The sequence below is a fragment of the Trifolium pratense genome, linkage group LG3 (genome assembly GCF_020283565.1).
Source record: "Trifolium pratense cultivar HEN17-A07 linkage group LG3, ARS_RC_1.1, whole genome shotgun sequence".
In the NCBI taxonomy this organism is placed as follows: Eukaryota; Viridiplantae; Streptophyta; class Magnoliopsida; order Fabales; family Fabaceae; genus Trifolium; species Trifolium pratense.
Genome location: NC_060061.1, coordinates 14,495,564 through 14,516,497, shown reverse-complemented (window position 1 = coordinate 14,516,497; position 20,934 = coordinate 14,495,564). Strand labels below are relative to the sequence as shown.

General features: G+C 32.6%; 3 protein-coding genes across 4 annotated transcripts; 2 read left to right on the top strand and 1 right to left on the bottom strand.

The window, feature by feature from the left end:
• LOC123914621 (transcription factor MYB119-like) lies at positions 1-2,576 on the top strand. Its single transcript, XM_045965817.1, has 3 exons — positions 1-428; positions 711-837; positions 1,893-2,576. The coding sequence occupies exons 1-3, from the start codon at positions 1-3 to the stop codon at positions 2,574-2,576; spliced, it is 1,239 nt and encodes a 412-aa protein (XP_045821773.1).
• Positions 2,577-3,976: 1,400 nt separating this feature from the next.
• Positions 3,977-7,995, top strand: LOC123916720 (tobamovirus multiplication protein 1-like). The gene is made up of 11 exons (XM_045968235.1): positions 3,977-4,345; positions 4,550-4,640; positions 5,679-5,731; positions 5,861-5,953; positions 6,060-6,131; positions 6,241-6,313; positions 6,535-6,580; positions 6,660-6,723; positions 7,247-7,300; positions 7,381-7,458; positions 7,639-7,995. Exons 1-11 carry the CDS (start codon positions 4,190-4,192, stop codon positions 7,729-7,731), a joined length of 873 nt encoding a protein of 290 aa, XP_045824191.1. The 5' UTR covers positions 3,977-4,189; the 3' UTR covers positions 7,732-7,995.
• Positions 7,996-9,520: 1,525 nt separating this feature from the next.
• On the bottom strand, positions 9,521-17,563 carry LOC123915709 (calmodulin-binding transcription activator 2-like). 2 transcript variants are annotated; one of them, XM_045966914.1, is made up of 13 exons: positions 17,180-17,563; positions 16,345-16,464; positions 15,709-15,824; positions 15,439-15,527; positions 15,143-15,185; positions 14,561-14,738; positions 14,243-14,368; positions 13,814-14,091; positions 12,714-13,238; positions 11,601-12,292; positions 10,547-11,138; positions 10,024-10,350; positions 9,521-9,939 (listed from the first exon to the last, which is right to left on the bottom strand). In XM_045966914.1, the coding sequence occupies exons 1-13, from the start codon at positions 17,217-17,219 to the stop codon at positions 9,823-9,825; spliced, it is 3,243 nt and encodes a 1,080-aa protein (XP_045822870.1). In that variant the 5' UTR covers positions 17,220-17,563; the 3' UTR covers positions 9,521-9,822. The 2 variants fall into 2 exon arrangements, with proteins under 2 accessions (XP_045822870.1, XP_045822871.1); XM_045966915.1 differs by having other exon boundaries at positions 9,521-9,936; positions 17,180-17,541.
• Between the last annotated feature and the right edge of the window lie 3,371 nt (positions 17,564-20,934).

Here is a 20,934-nt window from a genome sequence, read left to right as displayed (position 1 = left end):
ATGAAAGTAATTGGAGCACATGTTGGTGGTGGTGATCATATAAAGACCACTAACCACTCTTCAATTGGTCCTCCTTTGACTGCCATTGATAGATTCTTATGGGGTCAACAAAACCATTTCCCTCAAAAGAAACTTCAACAAAATGTTGATGATCAAAATATGTGTAGCTTTGGTTGTTCTAATGTTTCAACATATAGTTCTATGTGGCCTAATAATAATATGATCTTGACTCAAGAAGCTAGCTTTGTTGATCATCTTTTGGCAAATGAAGAGGTGATGAATTGGACACACCAAATTCCTTCATTGTGTGTGGAGAAAGAAGATGTGATCAATGATTTAGGCAAGGGTACAAAAATGGTTGGAAAAAGACCTAAGAAAGTGTCTTCTTTTTCTTTGATCAAAGGACAATGGACGAATGAAGAAGACAGGTTTAATAATTTAAATTAAACTAAATTAGTTTGTATATGCGATTTTTTTTTAGATAAACATATATGTGATTCTTTGTTTTTTATCATGGTTATAAATTGCAGTAGCGAATTGCACACTAAAATAAAATGTTGTGACCTATGAATCTACAATAGTAGTATTGTGATTCTCTATTGCAATTTAGAACTATGTTAATGTTTTTTTTTATATATAAGTGGTGAAATATATTTTTCATATGCATTAAAATGTTTTTTTTATTTGTTGATATATATAAAAAAACAAAGTAAATTGTTGAAGTTGGTGAAGCAATATGGTGTAAGAAAATGGTCTCAAATAGCTGAGAAGTTGGAAGGAAGAGCTGGAAAGCAGTGTCGAGAGAGGTGGTATAATCATCTAAGGCCTGATATTAAAGTATGTCACTTCTTTATTAATCCTTCACATTTTTTATATATTTTCTCTATAAAATGTGCATATATAAAGCAATGATTTAGATTTGATATATGTTTTAGCCTCGATAATTTATCTATGTTTTGATGATTATGAGCATCTATAGGTTTAGATTTGATTTTTCTAGGATATGATCTACCTTTGAGATTTGCACAGTTTGATCATGTTTTCTATATTTATTCTCTATATCTTATGAACTTGCGGGCATGCATGTAAAGTTCCTAAGTCAAACTCAAATACTAATATATATATACTTTCCAAATTAATCATTGACATGATTCAATTTTACTATATTTATTTATTTATTCAGAACTTTGTTTCCTTCCACAAATTTGTGTATTCCTCCTAAACCCAAGTTTTAATCAATTGCCATATCATATTCATATCATATGATATTCATATATAATATATATTGTTAATACAAAGAAACTTTAATAGATTCATATCGTATTACTCTTAGGGAGAGTTTGTCATTTGTTTGGGTCTCACAAGATTCGAGAAATTGCATCTGATTCACGCAAAAAAAAAAACTTTAGTTGCGCTCTTTTTTTCTTCTCATAAGTAGGTTTTTGCCTTACATAGGACTAAATCACACCAACAAAATGTGGATGCGATTGCACTTTTTATTTCTTTCTTATTTCATTGAAATATAAATTACAATATATTTGTCTGCTTGTTTTTATTGTCCGAAAAGAAATTTAACATTACGTACTAACAATGAATCTATTTTTTAAAATGGAACCCCCGATTCCTAACAATGATTTAACATATAAAAGTAGGCGTTTGAAAATGATTTTTAACTCATTATTTCATCAAGTCATCCCATATTGTTTGTAGACAAGTGATATATTATCTTAATATTTTTCGATAAACGAAGAGCATATAAACATCAAGAAATATAGATTGCGAGAACTATAGGAAGCGGTTTAAGTGTTTTGTTTTTATCTCTTATTGTATTTGAGTTAGTATATTCTTTATATTATTTACTTCTTAACATGTTAACATTTTACATTTTACAGAAAGATAGTTGGAGCGAAGAAGAAGAGAGGATACTAGTAGAAAGCCATGGCAAGATTGGAAACCGCTGGGCGGAGATAGCAAAGAAAATTCCTGGAAGAACAGAGAATGCAATTAAGAATCATTGGAATGCAACTAAAAGGAGACAAAATTCAAGGAGAAAGAACAAAAAGCCTAAAACTACAAATGCTAAACCACAATCTTCTATTCTCCAAGACTATATCAAAACTTTGACTCAAAAATCGTCCACCACTACTACCACCACCACCACCACTACTACTACCGCGTCTAGCTCCACGTCAGCATTAATCTCTGAGGACCCTTCTTCAAACCAATCCGACCTTGTTTTTTCGAACATGTCTCATGAAAATTCATCATCACCACTTATAGTTGAATCTTATGATGATGAACTTCTCTTCATGCAACAACTTTTCAAGGTGAATAATAATTCTGAACCTGGTAACCCCTACTACAAGAAACCCTCTTTAAACTCTTATTCATTGGATTATTCTTCCCAAACTAATAGTAATCAGATTCTCTGTGATGTTACTGATTGTGGATTTGTTCATTCCAATTCTAATTACCCTATGATGAATTTTGATCACTGCTACCTTTCACCAATGTTGAATGGAAATCATCAAAACCAAAGTAATGTGGAGTGGCAACTTGGGAATATGAATTTTTAGTATGTTTTGTTTTCTTAGTGTACTTTTCTTCCACGTTGGATAAAGCTTCCATTATAGCATGGTAGTATGCATTTGACATTAAATTTGGATTGTCTAGTCATGATTTTCTTTCATTTTTTGTTACTTTCCACTTTGGACAAACTATGATTTGCACTATGACATGGTATTGGTATGTATTTGACAATAATTTTGATGGTTTATTGGCTTTGTTTCCTTTTAGTTTATTTTATTTCCACTTTGATTAATTTCTACTAAAGTCATTTAATTGTTCACTTCAGTTTATTGAAAATAAAAGAAGGTCATCTAGTAGTTAATCAAACTGAACTCATAGAGTGAGACTTGTTCTCAATATTGACTTATTTCATTGTTCTTTCTCTTGGTATGGTTCACCACATGTGTGAGATCTCTTTCTCTTTCAATTGAATGGAAAAAAATTAGTCTAAAATTTGATGGGTATTTTTGCAATTATAATATTTTTTTGTTGATAGACGAAATGACAAACCATTGAAAACTCACACGCACAAAGTGGAGTGACCAGGGTTCAAACCCTAATCATGACGTCCGACACTAGCAATTTTGACATTTCTACCAATTGAGCTAGGATGTTTGGACTGCAATTATACTATTTTAACATACTAGTATTGTAAACTATGTAGTATTTCTATAACATAAATAAACTATAGATGAAAATAGATGGTTATGATTAATGTCAACTAAAATGGGTCACTCTACCCAATTTTATATAATGGGTAGTTAAGAATTTGCCTACTTCTAAATACTAAGCCACTAAATTTGATTTGAGAGATTTAAATAATATACATGAAGTTCTAGGTTCATATTTTATTCCATCATAAAAAAATAAAATAAATAAACTTCTAAATATTTATGACCATCACAATATTTTCTCTATGAGTAAGCAATAATCTACCCACAACCTCAAGGTCAAGGATGTCAAAAAGAAAAATCTACCCTCAAGATGAATGAATAATCCAAAATACTAATATGAGAAAAATGAATATGTACTTATTAAAATAATTTTACATTTTCGATCAATATTAACTATGTTTTTCGTCATATCATCCACTTTTTTGATATGACATTTCAAAATAATAGTTGTTTATTAGACGATAATGTAAAACTATTTTACGGTGTTGATAGATATCGATTGAACTCTAATGTAGTAAATTTATGAGAAAGAAGAAATGGTCAACCCCAAAATAATATTTACATTGTATCACAAAAAAAACCTCCAAAATATTTACACGTTCACTGCATAATCGGAGGAATATGATAAAGTCAAGTCAAAACACAAATCAAAACAATTACTATTCCTCATCATCATCATCATCATCATCACCGTACTGAATCAAATCCCAAACAAAGGCAAAGTATATCATCATGTCCAATGAAATGACAAAAGTATATATGCCACGATGTCACACGTGTATAACAACATACTTACGTGTAAGACATGAAATCTCGCCACGTGTTCAGACACAAACTTTCCATGTTTCTCTTCTCTCTGTTTTTGCTCTGTTTCAGACACAGAAGAAACTTGTTCTTGTTCTTGTTCTTGTTGTTCTTCATATTCTTTCTTTGCAACATAAGTTTCAATGGCATTTTCACTCAGAACGAAGACATTTACGTTTATAGAAGGAGATGAGGATCCAATTCAGTTGTGGAATAAGATTCTTGAATCAGATCAATTGCATAAAGGCGTTTATCATACCCTATGTGCTGCTTATGCAATTGTTTCCTTCATTGCCCTTGTACGTTATTTTCATGCAAAAACTCATAGATCAATTACTCTTTCATTTTATTTTATTTTTGGTTTTCTATGATGAGGATTGTTGTTTCATCACCTTTTTTATGTTGTTACATAGATCTCTAAAACCTTAGTAGAATGTATTGTTATAAACGTTTCCAAGGCCAAAGGAATCAACAATCATGGTGTACTTTTTTTTTGTGTTCAGGTACAACTGGTGAGGATTCAAATGAGGGTACCTGAATATGGATGGACAACACAAAAGGTTTTTCACTTGATGAATTTTCTTGTTAATGGAGGTAAAGACTTATGAATCATCTATTATTATAACTAGCTCTATTAGCTTATATTTTGTTGGGGGGTCTCGGAGAGCACCGTCCGAGAGTAACAACGGCAGAATAATCTAGCAACACCAAGAAATTGAGACATTGTTCACGTCTCCTTCCAAACCCTTAAGCTATTTGGTATACTGTGTTGGTTTTCAAGTGTGAGTGATTAAATTCTACATCGATGAGAAGAATCTTGGATTTATTTATAAGAGATGTGACATCTCTTATGATCCTAAAGCATTGACCATATTGTTTTTTCCAAGCCCAGGGGGGAGTCAAAGGAGAATCTTGGATTTATAAGACAGGTGACTCATTAACCTAACGCCTTAAGGTTTTGGGTTTGGGTGGAGATGTGACATCTTCCTCTCATGATTTTGGAGCATTGACCCTATTGTGTCTCCCCTCTTTGATATAGTTGTTCATTCATAGTTGACGTGAGACTAACGACTCACATTTGAACCGAACAAATGTAAGTCTTTCACATCGTATACTTGCAGTTGCAGCACGTTACAATCGATGAAACATGCCACCTGAGCTACACGGCAATAAAAGACTTTCGATACAAGAATTTCATACACCAGATCCACTACTGCTCCTCCCAGCAAGCTGCACCAATGGTTTGATACCACTTGTGGGGGGAGTCGAGGTGAACATGCCAGGAGTAATAACAGACTAATGATCCAGGAACACCAAGAAATCGGGACATCACATCTACTCCCAAAATCTTAAGAAATTGGGAGTATGGGTCACAACTCTTATATATCAATCAGTGAAATCATTGAACTCAGTGCTCTATACGAGACTACGATCTTCACACTTGATTTATATTAACTTTATTTTTATATTATAAATGCATCTAATCACATTTCACAAGTTAGTTATTTGTGAAAAAAAATTAAGAACTAACTTAACGAAGTTGCATCATAATGTGGTGATTTGACTAAATGTATATCTAAAAATTTTACATAGCATTTAATATCTATTTATATTTATTTATAACATTTGCAGTGAGGGCTGTTCTTTTTGGTTTGTACAAAAGTGTTTTCGCAATTAGACCGAAGGTATTTTTCTATTCTCAAACCTCAAAGAAATAATTAGATTCAATGATCTAAATAACACTCATTTTTCTGTCATTTTTTCAACCTTATTTTCCAATCATGTCCTAACCTATTATCAATATCATGTTATAGGCATTGGAGCAAGTGCTAATGGAAGTTCCCGGTCTTCTATTTTTCTCTACTTATACATTGCTTGTCTTGTTTTGGGCTGAGATATATCACCAGGTATATTAACTTTTATTAATAAGAGACTTGAAACAATAATCCTTTTTTTTCTAAACTAATTTTGCTTCAAATTATATTCCGTTTATGTCCCTCGAATTTATTTCAGGCTAGAAGTGAACCTGCACAAAAGCTTAGGCCAGCATATTTTTCAATAAATGGAGTTGTTTACCTCATACAAGTAAGCATACAAATTTAATTTCCATGCCATAAAAATTACAAGTTTCCTTTACAAATTAATTTAACGAAAATGCCACTTTGTCTTATTCGTCTGATCTTCATATTTGTAGATTTGCCTATGGCTTTACATGGCTGCAAGCAAAACTGCCGCTGGCTATGAAATTGCTAAACTCTTCCTAGCAGGTTATTTCTATTTGTTTTGTTTTCCTTTGGGGACTATTTACTTTGTTTTAGTTAGCGAACTTCTACATAAAAAATTAATTGATTTCATGTGGACTTAGCACTCTTTAGAAGATCAAAGATCTCTAACGAAACTATATTGTTAATGAAGAATACTGTACTTTTTTTTAATGTAGAATAGTTGTATGAGGTTGTGTGAACTTTGTTTTAATGTTGTTTTGCAGTTATATCCTTCTGTGCCGCTCTTGGATTTTTGTTGTATGGTGGAAGGTATACACTATAGTGTCATCTTTCAAATGGCACAATTCTTGTTATGTCGGTTAACACTAACTTGCTCGTAATGATGTAGGTTGTTTTTCCTATTGAGGCGCTTCCCTATCGAATCCAGAGGTCGTCAAAAGAAGCTTTATGAGGTTAGTGTCTAAGTATGTAGTCCCTCACTCCCTCTAGTCATTTATATTCGTAAAAGTAACTAATTTCACATTTATTAAGAAATTTAGCTAAGAAATTAGTGTATTTTCTAAAATGTCCTTATTATGGGAGCTTATTCAATGGCATTAATTGATAGGTAATTTAGGAATGTCGTTACTAAATAGAGTGAAAGTAGTTAAATTTTGCTTATATTTGAGGATTGTGACCACCAAATATGAATATATTTTTTTGCTTATATTCAATACGATGGGAGTGTTTTTCAACCTCAGAATAGAAGTATGTCTCTAAATAACAAATTTGAACATTGCTTCAAGTGTCGAGGGAAGCCTTGTAGGTAAGAACGTCTTTGGTTGAGCTGTGATTTTCTACGGTAGTTTTGATGCGTAGTTTTTGGTCTACCATTATTTTCTAACTTAGTTTTGCTGTTTGCCAAACACACACTTGGTTGATAAAAAAAAAACTCTAGTAAATGTTGTCGGTGCCTAATGATTTTCATATTGGCAGGTTGGATCAGTTACAAGTATTTGTTGCGCTTGTTTCTTGATAAGATGTGTTTTGGTGAGTTCCTTTCAATTTCGACACTGTATTGTATATATGTGAAGTTATTGTTTTTTGACAAGATCTTTGTTTTTATGTAGCTTGCTGTTTCTGCATTTAATGAGAAAGCAGACCTTGATGTTTTGGATAATCCCATGCTTAATCTAACATACTATGTGGTAAGTTTCAATGTCTTGCATTTTGTATCTACTTCAACATGCAATATTGAGTTTATATGCTTAATCAATAGAGATTAACTATACATGCACCATTTCTCACATTGCATTATGTTGAAAAATGTTTAACATGTAGTGTTGTTTAAATTGAATGGTTTTGTCTTTGATTATTCTGTGATGCAGTTGGTGGAGATTGTTCCATCAGGATTGGTATTGTTCATTCTGCGAAAGCTTCCGCCAAAGCGAGTTTCGGATCAGTATCACCCCATTAGATAGTGTGTATTCCAAATTGTCTCGCGATATTCAATTCAACAGTCTGTTTCATTTTATTAAATACTCTCATCAATACATCTTTTGATCTATCTGAGCTGCTCCATAATAGTTCATTACTGTTCTGTTGTATATTCATAATTTTATTTTATTTTATTAATTTGTTTACAAGTTTTACATGCGTCTTTTTAAGATGTTATTTGCACAAATCAAAAGATGACTTTGATTAATATGTAACTTTCAAATATGTCATTATCTTTTTCCAGTCTATGCAAAAGTATAAGAAAAAAGTGGTTAACGTAATATTTAAATTTGAAAAAACGAAACAGATTCTTAGAAATCCAAAATTTAACAGAACCTTACAGCATCTACAATGGAGAATTCCAAATTTAAGTACTTAAATGGGTTTTACATGGGCACATTACTAATTTATTATTTTTTAATAATAGTATCTAATAGCTACTTAACCACTCCAACCTAGCAGTCTAGCACTTCTTAAAAAGTTTTAAAATGAGTCTCATCAATAACTCAACATCATTACAATAATTTATTAGTATTTAATTATCTATTTTATAATATAAATTGATTGAATGATAAAATTACAAAATTAGTATGTACTATTTTATTTTTATAATTCTAAAAAATAATTAAAATTCGAAATTTAATTTAAAATAATATTGTCAAATTTTAAGAATTACATAATTAAAAAATAATTTAAAATAACATTACATAATTTTAAAAACAATTAATTTTGTTGATCATCATGTCGAAAACATTGCCAAATATGCTTAACAATATCATGTTGAAGATGAGCTCGTCTATTAAAAAATTGTGCTTTTGTGATGTACCAAAAAAATTTATGTTTATGTGTAAATATCCATTATTTCAAATTGAATATATAAAATAAAGCGGATCTCATGAAAAGAATATTTTAATAAAAAATAAGGTGGGTCCAAGAGGAGAGATAGAGTTTTTATTTTAAAAATGATACCTAATAGATATTCAAATGGATGGTACTATACCATTGGAGATGGTCTTTGGAAACTAGAGATCTATAAAGTCTGTGGTATCAACGATATTTTTCAAATACAAATGTCTATACCAACATATTAGGAAACCGAGTTTTATTTTTATTTTTCTTATATTGCATCATTTAAGTTTCATTCCCTATAGAAAAGTTTGATTTGTCATGCATTTTATCATTACTTTTACACCACATATTAACTTAAGAATCGCTCAACTTAGGTGGACAAGGAGGAAAATCAAGATACAACCACAAAATCAACATGTTACTAGCAAAAGAAAATTGAGATAAATACATCTTAACATGCTTGTTTTAGTGCTTTTAATTTTGTATGAACTTGATTTATAATTCTAATCTGAACGTAAATAGAAACTAATCTTGTAACAAAAAAAATAGAAACTAATCTTATTTATGTAACAAAAGAAAAAAGAAACTGATCTTATTTCAATGACGAAATGGAGAGCATCAAGTGTTAAAATCCACCTTTCATGAATGATTTAGATTTAATGGGAGAAAAATGGGAGAAAAAAGTGACCGGAGACAATTTGTTCCTGTATTTTTATACACCAAAAACAGCATTAATGATGTCATAAAAATAAAATAAAAAAACACCATTAATGAAATTCACATTTCCATCAAGAAATGGAGTTATCTTCACCCCAATATTTCACACCATAACAAGAAATAGAGATCCTTACCCCCAATATACCAACACCATAACAGTAACATCAGCTATTTTGGACCAAACGCAAAATTGAAACCGGGACAAGATTAAGAATACAAAATGATGTATTGATAACTTTTTCAAACCCTATGTTATATATAGATATCCACATATATAAAATCAAATCTTGTCAAGATTTCAGTATTTAACTGTCAAACCTGAATGGATATTCTAGTTTTCACAATCTATTTATACCACCCAACCTAGGATCCAACTAACTTTTGGTACAAACATGACACCCTAGGATCCAAGCAGTTATATACACTATGTAAGATGTTTCCCGTGCAAAAATAAAACTGACGGGACATCTATTAACAGAAGAAAGGATTGAAGTAGCCACCACCAATGATCAATCGAATACTATAGGTAAGAAATTATCATCATCGAAAAGCATGTCAATATCAATCAAATCCTCAACACCATCAACTGCCTCTTCCGAACTTATCGGACTTGAAGTAGATGCCTGCTATATGAGATGACAAAAGAAAATGTCACTAAGCCAAAAATATTTGTTAAGCTTATGCATAACATAAAACGTGTTCGAAAATACCTTGGTTTGACGGAAATCGTCTACTACATTTAGCAGTCGCCTGTACTGGGCCCGGGCCTCTGGATACTGAACCATGGACTTAACCCTTGAAAGGGCCTTTTGGAACCTTTCTTCACTCTGTTTCCTCCCTTCCTTGAGAAAATCATAATCATCCTCCTTCACAGGATCATTGCTTGGTTGGTTGGGGGCCTTAATAACAGCATCTGGTCGAAATCCACGTAAACCGCTGCCCTTGCGCCTCCACCGTATTACAACCTTCTCCAGGATGCCCACAGACCAGATAATTGATTTATACTTCTTTCTTACTTGGTGACCTCTTACATGAGCCTTTAACACCATGGATTTCAGGGTCAGTAGAAGAACGTATCAAATGTATCCACAAGTAATAAGAAAAGGAAGCAAAAAAATAAAAGTTATATCTATAGGTGTACTCAGTCCCCAGCCTTCGATCGAAACTGGGCAGAAAAGCACGAGCATACATAAAATAAACAGACAATCTAAGAAAGAGAGCAGCTGGATGGACCTGAATTTTAACAACTCTTTGACGAATGAACAGGAATTCTTTTCTCTTTGTCCAGCCACGGAACTTTTTCTGTATTTGTATTGCAGCAGCATTGACTGAACCATCCCCATGACCAGATTTGGATGCCTTAGAGGCAAGAACCGAAAGAGCTTGCTGATCTGACAATCCAAACTCATCGTCGCCTTCATACTGAGCTAACTGCTTTCTTTGAAATGATTGCATTCTATATACTTGATGTATTCTATCAGCAGCTTGTGTAGCATTCCGGACAGCATCGAGAGAATCCTTAAGGCAGATAGCATCTGGATCTGGTATATCCCCACTAAACACAGGTGTTGCAATTCGTTCTGAAATCGTCTGTACTGCTTTCATTCCCAAAGTTTCTTTTGCACCATCTTTATTCACATCATCCACGGTGAGTGATTCAAGGTGGCTAGTTAATAATGACTCGGCAAGAAAACCTGAAATTCCTTTGTGGCCACAGCTAGAAGCAATATCTGCAGGTGTTCTTCCTGAAGGGAATGCTGTACATGGGTCAGTCAATGCTCCAGCAGCGGCACCCATGGAGACAAGGAGAACAACCGTTCGCTCCCTGAGCATATAACAAATAATTAGCATAAAGAACCAATTCATGTTATGCTAAATTTACATTATATGACAGTTTAAAAAGCAATACTCTTTCAATAATACTTAAGGTTTCATAGAATCTAGAGAGAATCATCAACCCCGCCTTTCGCGGACCAACGTAATTTTGTCAAGAAAAAATTTGAGCTAATTTACATTTACATGCCTGAAAAAAACACTGTGAACTAGGCATCAAAATAGTATGTATTTGCATTGTGTATATTTCTGTGTCTGATTTACAAACAGGTCAATGGATGAAATTTTTGTATCCCCTAATGGCTTCATATGCAATCAAATTCAAAATTCCAAAATTCCCAAAAAATGGAGACTTGCAGTGTAGGCTGTGTAGCAAAGGAAGTTTTAACAAAAAAAGTAGTTGCAACATGCAGAATGTACTCAAAACAATAAGGGAAATATATCGTCTCCGTACCTGCCACAGGATGCAGCCCAGTGTAGAGCCGTACATCCATTCACATCACGGAAGTTTATATTAACTCCAGAAGTTACAATTGGTGCTATGGCCCAATCATAACCAAGAGCAGCAACTAAATGTAATACACCTTGCCCATCTTTACCAAACACGTGAGGCCCTTTACCAGTTTCAGTTACTTTGTGAAGAAGCCACGAGTACAGCTTCTCCTTAACCTGCCTGTGAAATATATGCGCCTCCATCCTGTGTTTTGATATATTCATGTCTCCAGTTGGCTCCTCATTACTCAAATATTCCTCTTCCTCTTTCAATGAAATAAGCTTAAGAATCAAGTTTCTTTTCTCCATATCATCCTCAAAAACTTGATCGGAAAGATGCACTGAATTCAAAGTAAGTAACTCTTCCAGTTGCAAATGAAGCGTCATTTCAGTTGAGCTGTTAAAAAAATCTGCCAAATCTACATTCCTAGTAAAGCCCTCTCTAAACTCAAATTCCCGAACTTCACTACAAGCAAATCTATTCGAAAAGGTTACGTAGAAAGGGATCCGTCCAATCACATGAGGTGGAGCTTGACAGCACAGAATTCCATTAGCTAAAACCGTAGCTGGTACTTCCACTTCCCCAAACATACAGGACCAGTTACATGTTGCCACCTCTGGTTTACTCTTCAAAAATGTTCCAATAATCAACACCTGTATAGTTTTGAATAGGACAAGTATGTCATTAGAACTACAATGCATGTTGTAGCAGGAAAGAACAGAAAAAAGAGTAAAACCATAATCATGTATAAAATTATAAAGCAAACTTTGAAATCATCACAATACATCATGAAATACAAAATAATTATATAAGACGAGAAAAGTCCAAATATGAAAGAATAAATATATGCATCTGACCGGAACAAGAGTTGATAAATAAACAGAGTATCAACTTAGATGTGAGATTCACTCAATTCTATAATTTTTAGGCAAACATGTATTATTTTGTGGTTTTGTCTTCTATTAGATATGCTGGGATTGGGAATAAGGAATTAGTTATGTACGATATAGTGAGTTTCCTTTAGATATTTATGTGCATATCTTTTGCATGTAATTTGTTGCACATGATAAGTACCTCAATTTCTGATCCAGCATAAGCCCATTTAGGTGAAAAATCATGTATGCTAAACAGTTGGTCTTGAGACAGGGACAGGTTCAATGAGGTATCATCTATCACATTCCCACATTCATCCGTGCCCCATGAAATACCAGGGGAAGACTGCATGTGCAGATCATCCACCGCTGCAAGTTCTTTAGAAATCCACCTAGAGAAGCTATCAACCTTCTTCAGGCTCTCTGCCTCCATAAAAGCATGCTTCATGTTCAAGGAATAGTTGGCACTGTGTTCACCATGAACTCCATACTCAGATTTTAGTGCATCCTGAGATTGTGCAGGTGTATGCTCCTTTGACAAGTTTTGCTGCACAGACTGCTCTTTTGGTTCAAAATTAAAACAAAATAGGTCAGGACCAATTTCTGAACTTGCATTATTAGTTTCTTTTCCCAGTAGTTCAGTGGAATAATCAGATTCAAATTCCAAATTCAACGACTGAGTAAAGCTCCATTTAGGAAATTCTCCTGTATTGTCTTCAAAAGGAATCTGGATCAACAATTCAAACAACAAAATGGAAATAGTTATTCATTTTGCTGAATCTCAGAAACTGGTGTAGGTAAATCAAATATAAAATTGACTTGACACTGCCGCCCACAAGGTATTTGGCAATAGTTCAAGGCTTCAAGCTACTAAACTGTCACTCAACAGGTTAAAAAAGGACACATTAGGATCACGGTCAAATAAAAAAGTTAACAATAAAATGATAAGGTAAACCCTACTATGTAATAGCATTTCTATGATTTCAAAGTCAAATCAAAACATTTAGTGCTCTACACATGTATATTACCGATACACGCTGATTCACCATATTCTACTATTTTGAGATTATCGATACACATGGCCGAATGACTAACTTCCTTGAAAGGGAGTATCTGTATTCCCAGGCCACTTCAACAGCCCAATAAATCTCAAGAGCAATCTGAACTTCAAAATGTCAGATCTCACATTCCATAGATCATCTTATACATTACAAAGTCGATGTCTATAACCTCTTGTAAATCCATTGATATCAAGCAATAACACTCACAGTCAAAGATAACACTAGCAGTAACAGTAAGTACCTGCCAATTTGAATGGAGACTCTGTGAGGCCCTTCCTTCAGTAAAGACGGAATGTTCTTGTTCAATGATGTTCCCCATTGAACTTGATGGAATAGAATTAGATGATACAAGGGAGGGATCAGTATGCAATCCTGCAGATTTCTCCATGACATTGTCCCAGGATGCTATGTTGAGTGCTCTCTGACCCTCGGCATATGTAGCACCACTTTGATTGGATTTACCCCCCTGAACAAGTGGGAGGTAATTTGGTCCTGAAAACGATAACTGACCATGATCACCTGAAATTATTTTCAAAATATACAACAAAATTCAAACGTCAAATCCTAGAAAAATCATATAGACATTGCTATATATTAAATATTAAATAAAAGTAACAAGATCATTATCTTACACCAAAAATAAAATTAAGAAAAAAAAGGACAAAGTAACCTGAAAAGGGATGTGTAAGATATGAACTATTTGAACGAGCATCAACCTTATCCATCAGTGGACCATTCCCCAGATTTTGTGACTCACGAAAAGTGTGAAATCCCGAGCTTGCTTGATGAATATCCTCTGGGAAGACATTCGTTTTAATCTTTTAGCAGTGACCAAATGACCCAAACTGTTATGTAATTATTACATGTTGCATATGCAATTATATGGTGCAATAGTGAACTGGGATATTTAAAGCCTTGGTATGTCAAATCAGATTATAAGGATCATGTTTTATACTGCATCATCCATTAGATATTATATCAGAATTACCTGAATCTGCATCTTCACATAAAGAAGTTAAAGTGCTTGTTGGGCTCATGGCATCCGCACTTCCCGAAGGCATGTTACCATAATTTGCAGGAAAGCCAGATGACACAGAACTGCCGTTTTGAGAATCTGATGTAACCCCTTTAGTATCTGTGCTTGCACCAATATTGGTCTTGTTAACCTGAAAGATGAATAAACCATAAAATATCTATTAATAAGTCATCAAACAAGCAAGTAGTCAAAATTAGCTTCACGGGTTTTCTTCCTGATTTCATGAAATAAAAACCAAGCTACTAGCTCCTACACAGGTTAAATTAACAGTAAAAATTAACAAAACCAAGCTAAGGATCGGTATACTTGGCTTGCTCAAGTGAGGTGTGATGTGACAATTCAGACTAAAGATCTTAAATCTTTTATATCAAGTCACATACCAACACTAATTTTATCAAAGAAATAAATATTCTTTAAAAATATAACTTAACATGCTATTAAGGATAACAATGTTTTCTATAAACCAACATGTGAGAAAGGAAATACCACCAGAAATTAACAACAGTGTGAAATAAATAAAAGAACCAAAATTACCTTAACATCCAAGTAGTGGACAAATACTATATGCATCATATCCCTGCAGTAAGAAATTATTCAGAAGATCGTGAGCTGATTAATTTTAAGAAAAATAAAAAATATAAGTAAAACTTCATTGGAAACTTGAAAATTTGCTAAGGGAAAAGAAAACTGTTAAACTTAAATAATATACAGTTATTATAATGGACAATTAAAAATGCACTAATGCAGTACTTGGACGCTCGGCATGGTACTGCTATGTGAAATGTTGACGTACTGTGATATTAAAAAGTAAAATATGTCACCATACTCACGGTTCAAGCATCCAATAGCTCCGCCTCTGAAAATTTTCATTCTCTTCTCCATGGGCATAGTAGCAGTGTAACACATCAATACTTCCCACCTATATTTGAAGGATATATTACAATCAAAGCAAATCATTATTTTAAAGCAGAAAGACTTATTTTTCGATCAGAGAAGATTGGCAAAAATAATTTGAGTTATCCTGTGTGTGTGTGTGTGTGTGTCTCCCTCGCAGCTTTTATTAACTACAGACTCAAAACCAAAGTAAATTCCATGATTACCTTCAACTTTTCATGAGCTTCCCTCACAGTTTTTCCGTCTTTCTTCTTTCTCCAGTTGTGTCCATCCTTTCTGAAGTATCTCAAAACCTTCCGATCAAAAAGAAAAAGTGATCCACCTGAAATCGTCAAACATACATGTCAAAAAGTACTTTGCGAACATGAAGTAACAATAAATGCAAAAAAAAAAAAAAAATGAACTAAAGCTAACTATGAAGCAAAACATTAGCATGAACAAAAAATTACTAATAACACCTTACAAACTACAGAAAAAAATTCTGATAAGAAAATAATAGGTGTCCTTTGCCTAGAAGTGCTCGTATTCTTTAATTGAAATATATAACAGAATGTATTTAAGTTCAATCAATTAACATTAGAAAACTCCACAGAATTACAAGGAGACAACTAGTATAAGAATTCAGTTGAATCTAAAGACGAAGACAGCCAAGTACAGCCTCCGCAATTGGCATCTAGAAGGTTGGTCAAGAGAACATCAGAAAGTTGCTACAAACAATTAAGAGGATTATTGATTTTAAGCTTCTTAACTCTTAAGCAATTTGTACACAGAGGGCAGATATATGGACAAGACTCAAAAGGGTGGTACTAATAAACTAAACATAACATAGGCATAAATCATACTTGGTGGCCTGCTAGGTGGTTCAGGTGTGATTTGAAACATCTGATAATTACGAAGAATTTCCAATATTTCCGCAGGGCGTAACCACCGATGCTGGGCTTCGAATTGTAACTGCTGAAAATCTGCACATTGATAAATTGATAAATAATTAAATACAGCATTCCATTAGCAAATTGGTTACTTTACTTATTACGAGAGCAAATTCTCTGCAGTAATTTACTCCCTCCAGTGGAATCTGAACCACTCCTTAAATTTTTGTACATGCAATTTCAATTTTAAAAAACAAATAAATGGTATAGATTGCACAGGATACTCGCAATTACTGGAGAGGATCCTTTCTCACTTATTACCACATACACAATCACAATAAACAATACAAAGTTCAAAACTGCAATAATTCAGCTGTACCGCTAATTGGCAAGTTAAGTATACAATTCATTTATAATTTGAAATCCAGCCAACTAGAAAACCAGATGCAAAGCAAACCACTACAAGCTCATATTGCAAATTTTCAGTCGATTAGAATAATTTGAGAACAAAAATAATTTCATTCTACAAAAAAAAAAAAAATAGTCTATTGAAGTCAATTTCTAGTCTAAGCAATAATTCACATTAACATCTCATAGTAACCTAAACACAATCAACAACAGTTTTCTTCATTGTGACCTTATAAACATAATTAAGTCAACAAAGTAATTAAAAACCCTAATCCTCTAAAACAAACCAAAACAGAATTTCACAAAAACTTATAATCTGATATAATCGATTAACAAAGACGATTCCAAAATCACATAACATACAATCAGAATTGAAATCAAAGAGGATTGAAGTTGTGACCTGGTCGAGGAGGTAGTGCGCGAGAAGGAGGGTCCGCCATGGCGAATAGTGAATTACGAGAAAGAGAAAGAGAAAGGTGAACGCGGAAAGGGATGTATAAATTGTGAAGACTGAATCTGAAGAATACACCACCGACTTCCTTTTGGTTTCGGGCTTTTTCTTTCGCTCTTTCCAGTCAGCTTCTTTGTTCTCTGACACAGTGACGTAAAAGACGTTATGGATTGTTCATAACTTTTTTCTATGAGTTCACATGCCTAATTAAATTCAATTCATTATTGTATGATGATATGATATTGACTCCACAATTATATCTATCACTTTGACTGCCAATTTCATAAAAGGTATGTTAACTTGTGCACTAAGGGCATCTAAAAATAGAAATATGCATTTAATGATGTAAAAAATTTAATGTTTAGATAATTGAATACTCATCATTTAATAATACAATTTATCAATTACAATATCTTGGACTAAATACATCAACTCTATTTAATCAATTTCCTCTTATATTTTGGGACGGAGTATATAATTAAACTCCACTTTTCATATTCCAATATCTTTAGTGGTATTTAACTTTAGTGGTATTTAATAATTTATCAAAAAATATCATTTTATATTTTTTCCGCCTTGTTTATTATATTTTTTTCACCTTCAATATCCGTCTAATCAGGTTTAGCGGGCAATTCTAACGTCAAGTGGTTTTATCTCACTCTTAATCGCAGTTGCGGATATCGAACTGTGGTACTCCTACTAAGCACAACATCAATCATCATTAAATCAACTAACAGTTACGAATTTATATTGTATCGGTATACTCTATCAATTAGAACGAATAAATATAGTTTATTTTAAATATATATAAAAAAATAGTACTACTATATTTTACACCGGTATATATGTCATGTGTCTTTAAACTCTAATTATTTGACATGTGGCTGGTAGGTGGAGCCATCGGCTTGTTTTTAAGCATGCGCATCATTCCATTTTGGTGTAAGAAGTACTCCAAGTTGGTATTTACTACTACCACTCACCAACGAAACAAAAAAAAAGTTGGTATTACTACCGCTTTCCCCAGCTCTCAAAGTTTTCGAAGAAGGGGGGTAGGGGATATCTGTTGTGAATAAAAAATTAAGGGTGATTCTAATAGTAATACGGTGTCTTATGCCGCATGTTAAGGATGCTTGAAATAGTAATTAAGTATTTGATAAAATAATTTTTGACTTCTAAAGTAATAAAGTGCATCATATCGCATATAAAGCTACTATCTTCGTACACTAATAAGTATCTTAAGAGCACATGTTAGTTTTTTCCAAAATTTAAATAAGTTAAAGTAATTAAGGATTTGTTTGGTGCGTATATTATGATTAGAATCGGCTTCAAGTAACTATTTAAAGGTCTATTCGAATAATAAAGACGGATTCATAATAAAAAAACGTGCAATTTTTTTTTAAAAGAATGATCATCTATTTAAAATGTAGCCGCACACTCTACACATGCATTGGGTAGGGCTTGCAGGGAAGGATCCAGAAACTAACCAAACGGGGGACTGACCATTTTTTTAAATAAATATTGCATAAAATTTAATTGAAATTTATATAAGTAAGGATTAAATTATACCCATATAAAACTATTTTACATTGATTTATTTATGAGAATTAGTTTACACTATGATTATACATAAAAATTATAGTCTATTAATAATTATTATGTATAAAATAACAACTTTAAATATATAGTATATACAACATTAGGGGTGGGAGGGAGGGGCCAAACCCCACCCTTGCTACCCCTTGAATCCGTCCCTAAGGGCTTGTATATGATTATAATGAAATACTTTTTCATTTTTTTGGTAACTCTTGTAATTGTAAATGTGATTATGACTTAAACGACTAATTATGTTATAATTTCATATAATGTGCGATTAATTTTAATCTAAAAAAAATAGAAAGTGAAATGACACGATTAATTGAATCAAGTTCAGACTAAGACATAAAAAAAATGGTCTCACTTCAAAATCACGTGCACTTTAGTGGCTTGCTTTTCTGGTCTCCTACATTGACCTATTTAATCGGTTAAAAAATAAGAGACTATATAGTATAACTTCAGCGGTAGTGTTTTTTATTTTAAAATTATTCCTGAGACTGAATATATTGTGGGTCAAAGGACCAGAGAAAAAACACTAAAATTTGTGTCCACCATTGAACTAAAAGACAACTTTTTGTCTTCTGCACAAATTGTTTAAAATACCAAAATAACATTTTGTCTACCAAACATCGTACAAAACAAAATTTATTCTATACTTTAAACTTTGTTTTGTAATGTTCTGTAAAGTACTTACATTTTATAGATCAAACAAACTCTAAAACAACAAGTAATTTTTAGCATGCCCTTTCAGAATTTAGAAGGCTCTACTTTCTATCTACATACAAAAGGCAAACTATTTTAAACTTCATACTAACACTATACCGGATCAGAATCCTCTTCATCCATTTTTCTCATGTTTTTTATTTTGTTCTCATCTCAGTCATTCATTTATCTTTTTCTCTCTCTTATGCATTATTACTTTTCTTTTGTGAATCAAAAACCATTTAAATTATAAAAATGAAAGAACGCTGGGCACAAATAGACGATTCAAATCCACTATAACATAGCAATATCAAAATCACTTACAAAACTTTTATCCATTTTATAGAAAAACACATTTAACCTTTTTTGGAATGTAAAGAAAAACTAAACAAGTGTCAGTAATAGTATGAAAGGATGTGATAAACCTATTGGGTTTGTTGATGCATATAAAGAATAAGTGTAAAACTCACATTGACCACAAATTTGAAGGTGTGCAAGAATAGAGAAGCATTCTCAAAACATTATACAGAAAAATCTCACACTACATTGGATGAACATTACAACTGTTGAAGGTCTTATCTTTCTTTTTTTTTTCAAAAAAATAAAATATAAGTGACAAAAAAAATTGATGTGGCAGCTGAGTCATTTAAGTGACTTGCTACATTAGCGTTGACTTGGTCAAAATTGACCTTTTGCAAAAGGGTAAACATAAGGGGTCAAAAGTGCTATTTTGAAACATAGGAGGCCGAAATTGCAACTTTCTGAAAATTAGATGACCAAAAATACAATTTAACCTAAAATCAAATATATGGAACAAAACATTGTAGTGATCTTTTTAATATTTTAGGAATAATATTGTATCAGTGTAAACCCATTTGAGTTGGTGCATTGGTATTGGCTTGGGACCTGGGAGTGTGCTCCTCTTGAGGTCTGAGGTTCGATTCTCCCTGGCACCAATTTGAGTGGGCTAATTTAGCGTCTTCAAAAAAAAATTGTATCAGGGTAAATAAACTTTAAAGTAACTTATGTATATTCTTTAAATTCCTATACGCCATAAATCAAATCATAATATAAGATGCTTATTAAAAAAAATCATAATATAAGATCCTTACAGTTTTTTGAATTAAATTGTACCTACCTAATTAAAGTTAAAAATATAATAAGTTACAATTTTTTTTTTCTCTTTTAGTGTTTAATAAATATAGAGAAATTACGTACGAATGAAACACAAACGCGTAATAAGCTATACCGCTAATTCTTTTTTAATGACAAAATCAATTCTATTAAAAATAACATTCATAGTTCTATGGGACACAACATTGTTATTTGTAACTTTTTAAACTCTTTGCAGAAGACTCACAGACAGTCCCTGGTGCGAGGAAGGCAAAAATATCAAATACAAATGGTAT